Source organism: Culex pipiens, chromosome 1, assembly GCF_016801865.2.
Source record: "Culex pipiens pallens isolate TS chromosome 1, TS_CPP_V2, whole genome shotgun sequence".
Lineage (NCBI taxonomy): Eukaryota > Metazoa > Arthropoda > Insecta > Diptera > Culicidae > Culex > Culex pipiens.
Window position 1 is genome coordinate 23,492,967 of NC_068937.1, and position 8,764 is coordinate 23,501,730.

Sequence of the window (8,764 nt, forward strand, 5' to 3'; positions counted from 1 at the left end):
CGTTTGTGTTGTCCTTCGCGAATGGAAAGAGAAAGAAATGACCCCGCCTTATTTTAACAACTCAACGCTTCAATTTTATTATTGCCATTTTGGTTGTGATGAACATTATTTGTAAAGCCCCGGGAAATGTTTGCAACATCGGCAGTTGTTTTCAACTCTTTTGAGCACCACTATTTTGAATATCATTTTTGTTCAACGTTTTTGTTGTCTTTTTTAAAGTTGTTTTTTTTTCAATCGTGAGTCCTATTCTTATCGCTGTAAAATTAAAAGCATTTTCTTCAACATGATTTTTTTTTCAACGTTTAAGTAAAAAAAATGGAACAATGATGATGTGTTTCGAGCTACACAATTAGCATTCGCGAAATCAAACAAAAAAGAAACGTAAAGACAAGGAGATGGATGCAATTCGATTAGCCACTATGTTCGTTGAAACGGTTCCCCTAGTTCTTCTTGCGCTGCACGACGACCGGGCCCAGATTGTCCTGGCACTCCTTGTTGTGGGCACCGTGCGATCCGTCACAGTACGGCCACTGCAAAAAAAAGAGTTTCAAAATGAAAATCTCACACAACAAAATAACCCTCAGACCAACTCACATTCTTGGACTTCCAGCAGCGGCAGAAGGCGGCCTTCTCGCCAATGTCCTCGATGTCGATCATGTCCACGACCTTGGCCTCTGCGGGCCGGATCGTGCGGTTCACCTTGGTGCTCGGCTTGGGGCGGGCCTCCGGGCAGAACGCCAGGTAGGACATGTAGACGAGGCCGCCGAGGGCGGCGGTCGGTGGGACGAGCGAGAGCCAGTCCTTGACTGGAATTGAGGAAATTTATCAGTTTATTTGTTTTATTTTTCTGTTATTTATTTGAGTAGAAAATAAATTATGCTAACAATTGTGTTTTATAATTAAATATCATGATCCTGACTGGTTACCCGACAACATAGTTTTTACCAGGTTTTTCAAATTTAATTTTTCTTTTATAGTACCGGTCATAATTTTATAAAAGACGGAGCTGTTATGATTTTTTAAGCTGAATCTAGCGCTCTCATTGAACGACACCCTGGCCGGGAGACCTGTTCCAAGCTTAATGGTTTTACAAACTATTTTTTTTTACTGTCAACTATATTTTCAACTAATATTATCTTTGTCATACTGGTCATGTCTGTAACATACACTAACCTAACGTACACCTTTTTATTTTGCATTTTAATGGCGAAACAAAACAATGGCACAAACTCAAGTTATTTTTCAACAATTTAGTATCATTTTTGCCACAGAAATTGTTCTGCCACTTGTTTGGGAGAGAGTGTAACAGCCATCTGGATTGCATCGCGTTATTTCGCTTCTAGAAATTCGAAGATTTTCGGTGTTTTTTTGGCGTGCTGTGGATCGAAAAGTTGTTCTTCTTATAGTTCAATAGCCAGGCTAACTGAAGTTAGTGAAGTTTCAAGGAATATTTAGTTTTTCGAAGGATTTTGGAGTATTTTTACGTCGTCGTTTTGTGTGAAGATTGACAGTTCCATTCAAAAGTGAATTAAAAGAGAGAGAGAGGGAGAGAAGTGTTTTCTTTGGTGTGAAGATGACACCGCTCCACTAGAGCTGAATGAGAACGAGAGGAAACGGAGAATCGACGAAACAAACATTCACGTGTGTTGGTGTGTTGCTGCTCGAGTCCGGCGCGTGCGAATCGTTTGTGTGTGTGTTAGGGGGTTGGGGTGATCAGGTCGAACTGTGCGGCTGAATTTGGAGTGGTGGGTTTGTGTGGAGTTTTGTCCACATGAAGTGAGGCAGCCTCCTTCGAGATGATCGTTTCTTCGTCGACGAAAATGACAACTTAGTGTGTGCTGCTCTCTAAACGATATCCTCGTGTCAACCGACTTTGGTGAGTTGGTGGTGATGAAGCAACATTTGCAGTTTCAGGTAAGTCCGTTCCCTGCTAGTGGAGGTGTGAGTGTGCATCAAAAGGTGAGCTGATAATTAAGTTTCTAATAAATTGCACTGGGAAAACGAAATTTAGAATTTGGGGGCAGTGGGATTATCAGTTCTATGTCATTATTTGATTTAAATTATCATATGTTTTCTTTTCACAGGAAGCGAGTTGTGGCGCTATAACCACGGAATATAATGTCCTAGGCATTTGTGGAAATACAATGTCTCATCCCTGAGGGTCCCGGAGCACCAAAACTTCTTAGCATGGTGCTCCCAACGATTAATTGCCTAAACACACAGGAACGTGAGCGGGGGATCCCCACGTTTCTTCCTCCCCTGTAGATTCAGAACTGCATTGTTGTTTGAACATTCGTGTTCAAACTCAATCCAATTCAACGAATCATCTTTGCGGTAAACTTTACGCAGTTGGCCTGGCCGCTTCGACGTTTGTGATGTTTCAATGCATTCTAATGCAATGGCGCACTACAAATGTTGATAATGACAAGAAGATGCTAGGCGTCAATCAACCTAAGGCATTCTCCAGGATGCCCTCGAAAGACTGGCTGCGATAGGGTTAGATTAGATTAGATTAGAAATTGTTCTGCCACTTGTTTTGTTTTTAATTTCTTATTTTTAAATTTCTGGTTATCAAATTTTACTTTACTGTAAAAAGAACCTTACAAAAAAACACTCTTTTTCTGAAACCCTCTGGTTGAGCTGTATTGGTGACGCGGCGAAACGTGCACGCAAACTGCCCAACGATGGCGATCTCTTCATTGGTTGGCAAAGTAGCTAAAAACAAATCTAAACATATGAAAGACAATAGCCTTTAGAAAAAAAAAGTCGAGAATTGTTACTTGCTTAACAACCACTGAATGTCAGCGGAGTTTGGTTTTGAGTGTATGGTCTCGGTGCAACTTTTATTTAATCTATAAGGCTTTCTAGTCAGAAATTTGGCAACACATTCAAAGCATGTTTACAAGGCAGCTGCGAGTTGGTTTGCATCAGATTTGACATCTCTTGCTAGCAAAAGTTTTTTTGTCATGCGACTCCTTGCTGGATTTCCTAACTTACCGCCCGATATTTCAGCCGACAAATTTCGCAGGGATTCCGACAGCTCAGGACACTGTGACGACGAGTTCGTAATTTTTGAGTTTTATTCGAGGTTTTATTATATTTTTCCACTAGGCCTAGAAAGCCTTATTGAAATATGAAATATGAGTGTTCGGACAACTGAGCAAGAGTCTGAGATTTTGGACATCTCATTTTTGTTTGCGTTTTTTTTTTGTCTAGCTTAAACTATTTCGATGCCTTCCGTATGTCCAAAGAAGCCATTTTGAGTCATCAGTTGGGCCATATAATTTTCCATACAAAAATGGTATTTAAAAACAAGGGTCCTGATTGCTCCAAAAATACTCATTCACTCGCGACCACAAATTGAACGCGACAAAAAACTGCTCTGAACGTTTCCTACATTTCGTCACTTCCACACCATTCGCTACTGAATACTCTCATTTTGCTCTTCCTCTCACTTCATTCGGGTAGTACAGCGAATGGTTCAGATAGACCGATTGCATTCTATCGCTCATAGCTGAGTCGAAATAGTTTGCGATCGGCTTTGTGTTGCTCATTTATTAAACTGGTTAAAATCAATGTTATCAAAAATGTTTTGTCATTTCGTTATTATACATCATCAAATACCCACTAAAAAGCTGAGCTAGGAAATCGGTCTTTTTTTAGAATTATAATTTTTGTATTATTTAATCCGGCTGAAACTGAAGGAACTTTGCCGAAGACACCAAATCGATCAAAAAATTCCTTCAAAAGATACAGATTTTTGAATTTTCATACATCATTTTTTAATGGACAGCTGCCGAATTTGTATGGAAAATGATATGAACAAACTAATGATGCAAAATGGCTTCTTTGGGCATACCGAAGGCACCAAAAAAGTTTCAGTCGGATTAAAAAATACAAAATAAAAATCGAATGACCGAAATCTGAGAGAACTGCTCAGCAATTTCTACCCTGCCAAATACACTCAACCCCCGGTGGTTGGTCACTTTTTCGTTTGACACTTTTTTAGTTCGTACCCCGTTGGTTGGTCAAAGTCAAACTAAAAAGTGACGAACTGTCAGTTTTTACACGGCGCTCACGCACACTATCAAAACAAACGTTTGATGGTGTGTGTGAACTCCGTGTAAAAGGGGTGTCAAACTAAAGAGTGACCCCGTTCGTTTGACAACAGTTGGTGTCAAACCATCGGGGTTTGAATGTACACATTTACGGCAAAACTGTGGTAGTGCAGGCCAAAAGAACGCCGAGCTGGTATGTTGTTAGATTCTCTCCTCTCTGAACGTATTCGTGTGTGACTCGAGTCGACGGACGGAGTAGGCAAAGAATTTCACGAATTATTTGTGTCGCTGGGTAAAGCGATTGAGCAAGTCGCTGTCAGCCTGAGAGTAGTGTTCGCTCGCGAATGGTTGCGAGCTTTAGTCGGCCAAGATTCGCTCGGCGATGAGTGAGTCATTTCTGATGAGTGTCAGATTTTCACCCCAAAGATCTTTTGATTACCCACCCAACGATGGGTCGCATGACAGATTCGGACAACGTTTTCTTGAAAATATCTGAGATCCGGCCTCTGAAAAGTGGTTAAATAACACTTAAGTGCTTATAACTTTTCAATACCGTTCTAAAAATTTAAAACATGACGGGTTTTCTTACAAAAACCACACTTTTTACAATCTTCCGGACTTAAATCAAAACAGTTTTTTTCGCGTAACTTTTGAAGTACTTCACTAAACTTCATAATTTTCAGTAGGGACTTATGGGACCCCAAGACGAATCGAATGAAGCCAGAACGGTCCAAATCGGTTCAGCCATTGCTGAGATAGCTGAGTGAGAATATTTCGGTGCACACATCCACATCCAAACACACACACACACACAGACATTTGTTCAGTTTTTGATTCTAATTTGATATGTAACCGTGGAGGTGGGTCTAGGACAGTGGTTCTCAACCTTTATTGATCCATTCCCCCCTTGGCTGAATTTCAGGAACATCATTCCCCCCAACTAATGGGTATCATTGCACAAATGTCATAATTTTGGTATTAATGTTTGCAGAAACTTTAAATTTTTCACAACATTTCATTTTTTCTTCACTCGCAACAATTTACACATACTTGCAGCATTTTTTAAATGCATTTTCATTACCTTATATTTAATGGAATGCAAAAGCTCACGAAAAATCTTTTTATTATAATCTTTTTATAAATGTTCCTGTATGTTGCAATATTATAAACACTAACAGTTTTAGTTTTTATCAATCACAGACAGAAATCATGACTGATATTTTATTTAAAGAAAAAGACAAAATAGACTTCATATAATTTTTACAGAAAACTAATATTTGATGCTCGATTATTTTTCAAAAAAAATGAATTTTGCCCAAAACGATGCAAAAACTCCCAGGAATTAATTTGAATAATGTTCGAAAAAAACGAATCAACGCAAAACTTCACAAATATATTTTATAAAAAGCTTCCCAGTTGAAAAAAAAAACTAAACTTAACAAAACCAAAGCAAAATTGACATAAAATAAAAATATTTTCAAAACATTCTCATTTTGAAAGGAAATGAAATTTAGCTTGAATTTATTTAAAAAAATATTAGTAAAGCTAATTTTTGAAATTTATAACAAAATATGCTCATGTTTAAAATAATGTTATTATTTATAAAATTATTTATGAAATTCCATTCTTTAAAAATTGCTCATGTTTGAGAGAATGCAAATAGTTAAAAAAAATGATGGTATTATTCAGAACAATTTCAAGGAGTAAACTTTTTTGAATTTTAGGTTTTGTTAGCATTATTATTGAAACACCTGCAAAGATAAAATAAAATAAAAATTGCTGTTGTATGTTATCACAGAAATTTCAATATATTTAAAATATATTGTGAACTTCACAGGTTATTTAAATACAACCAAAGATTTATATTTTTTACAAATACGCATTGGATTTCTATTACATCATCATTCCCCCCCAAGAATGGCCAAATTCCCCCCCAGGGGGGAATTCCTCACCGGTTGAGAATTTTTTCGTGTGATTTTAAGCCGATGCAAATGTTTAAAAAAGTTTTTGTCCCTGGCCCTGGCCGAGGTCAAGGGGAGGGCAAAAAAATAAAAAATATAAAAATTTAAATAACAAGCCATAGTCTTCACATTTAAATTTAAAAAAAATTGTTTTAAAATGCATTTTACACTAGTTCAGTTGTTTTGCAATCATTAGTTTTCAAAAAATCTAAGATCTGACAAAAACAAAAATTGTATCGAAAAAAAGATTTTGCATCGAAAATTTTCAAAAAATCTTAAGATTTTTTAATAAACCCAAACATGCTAAAAATGATTTAAAACGCAGAAGAATGTATTTTAATTTGATTTCAGCTGGTTGCACTTGAATTTTCATTGAAATTTTGAAGTTTATTGTAAAAATATTTTTTGCCCCCTGATTTTTCGGGCCAATTTTGAAGGGGGGGGGGGCGACAAAAACTTTTAAAAATATTTGTACCAGCCTTATAGGTAATGTGAGAAAGGCAAAAACAGTTTTTAGATTTTAGGGGACATAAAATGCGCCACCATTTCAACTTGAAAACGGTGCAGATTATAAAAAATTTCAGCAAGTATTTTTTTATTGCAAATTTTATTTAATGTAGTCAACAAGTTGATTGATCATTTTTTCCATAACTTCCTCAAAGCTGTATTGCCTGTTCTGGAAATTTATTATGAAGAGATCACATTTTATGTCCCCTAAGGCCAAAATAAAATTGTGTTTTTTTGGAAATCATTTTTAGAGATTAAACGTGATTTCGAAAATCAGCAAAAAGAAATTCTGTAAAACTTAACTGCTTAAATTCTGTAAAACTTAACTTTTTTTTCAGCGAAAAAAAAACTTGTGGTGATGGACATACCGAGTAATAAAATTTGTTTTTAGAATCAAAATCAAATTTTCTAGCGAAACACACGACCCTACAAAGAATTTAGTTTTCCTTGACTTGATTCCGCACTCAAAAGGCTATAAAAGTTTGGTTTACAAGATATAAACTTTTTTTTTTCAATTCAATGCATTTAGTGTTTATTAGAATTTAACAGTTCTGCTCCAGGATGTTACATTTGCAATTCAGAGATTTGGAGAACCTTTCAACTGAGATCAATTCATAAGCCTTTACAGGGAGGGTACATGTTTCTAAGGTTAGATTTTGCTAACTAAGTGCTCTTTTAGGGAAAATAAACTTTGAGAAAAAACCCTAGACACAAACAAATTTAATTCAGGTATTAATGAAATTTTAAAGTTATATTTTGGGAAAAGTAAAACTATGCAGAATACACCTATCTTATTTTTATTTTGCTAATATTTATGAAGTAATTATTTTTCAGGTTTCAGAAGTTTTTATTTTGTTGAATATAATTCTCTAACCAAGATAAAAGGCATGTGATAAATATTTCAAATTAATTTTACCATTTTTGTATCGACTGGTTCATATCATGATAATTAATCGCTTTTTGGTGGTTTTATTTCGCAAAAAAATGGATTTCCACCAGATTTTCTCCCCTTAAGTATAGAAAACTATTGTATGTCAAACATCAAGAAAACACACCTACTCTACTTTACAAATTCAGATAATTTTTCCCTCAACTCTAAATCACACCCCTCTCTACTATACAAAAGCCATAAAACACTTCCATTCTATCTACAGACACAAACCGGCGCGGCGCGTTCGTGACACCAAAAACAAATCTTACATAACTCGCTCGGAGCGACTGACCTGTCTCTCAAAAGCCTCTTTTGCCACCAGTCTCAGAGTCATGTTTTCAACGCTTATGATCTACTGCAACAATCTAATGGCTTTAATGAGGTCACGACGTGGTCACTCAACTCGGAGATCACTTTTTTTTGGTATCGATCTCTTGCTCCAGAAATCACCCCCAATTCAATCGAAGCCCATTAAAAATTCCACATTTTCACCATTTTCCAACCATCGTGCGCGGTGTGTGATTGTTCAACTTTATCGCTCAACGGAGAATCTGTAATGGCCCCCCAAAGTCACGCATCACGGATTTTCCACGACGACGACGGAGTTAAGGTAGAGTTTTGTAAGAAGGGAAGAAAAAGATCGCTGTGGTACTTACAGCCAAGCCGGAACCATCCGCCGAAGGTGTTCGGAATCGGCAACCCGGACAGATAGTTGGGAAGGGTGGTCTTGACCAGGCCGGACAGGGTCTCCATCGTAATACCTGCGCGGAAAGCAGAAATCGAGAATTTAGTCGTCTTAGACCCGCTGGAGATTACAACACACACGATGGATGATGCTGCAAATATACGTACCGCTTTCTAATACTCACACGGGCAGGGAAATCGAGGAAAAAAATGAACCAGGTGGTTGGTTGTGGCAGGTTCCGTAGAGCGCTCTGTTGTTTCGCTACACAACGATTAGCAACGAACCGACGATGACTGACGAAGTTGACGATCGAGATTTCCAGCAAATCGAAATGAAAGTGACAGAAGGCCGCAGAGCAGGCTTTGACGTTTCTACGAAAAGGGGACGAACATTTCAAAGGGGAGCATGGAAGGAGCGGCATTATTTCTTGTATGGCGTGGGACTATGTATTTATGTCAAAATCATGACTTTTTTAAACTTGCACATATTTTGAGCAAAAATTTACAACCAAAATATCTATTTTTTATGTCAACTGCCTCAAGCCTGAATTTTGAAAAAAAAATTTGAGTTAATTGTGGGAAAATGAACCATCAAAAATAATATAAGGCTTTCTAGGCCCAGT

The 8,764-nt window shown here is 37.1% G+C and overlaps 1 protein-coding gene across 2 annotated transcripts; it reads right to left on the reverse strand.

Moving 5' to 3' along the window:
• Positions 1-48: 48 nt before the first annotated feature.
• On the reverse strand, positions 49-8,475 carry LOC120414529 (CDGSH iron-sulfur domain-containing protein 2 homolog). Of its 2 annotated transcripts, none has more exons than XM_039575738.2 (4): positions 8,327-8,475; positions 8,114-8,218; positions 595-806; positions 49-530 (listed from the first exon to the last, which is right to left on the reverse strand). In XM_039575738.2, the coding sequence occupies exons 2-4, from the start codon at positions 8,208-8,210 to the stop codon at positions 441-443; spliced, it is 399 nt and encodes a 132-aa protein (XP_039431672.1). In that variant the 5' UTR covers positions 8,211-8,218; positions 8,327-8,475; the 3' UTR covers positions 49-440. The 2 variants fall into 2 exon arrangements, with proteins under 2 accessions (XP_039431672.1, XP_039431671.1); XM_039575737.2 differs by having other exon boundaries at positions 8,310-8,475.
• Between the last annotated feature and the right edge of the window lie 289 nt (positions 8,476-8,764).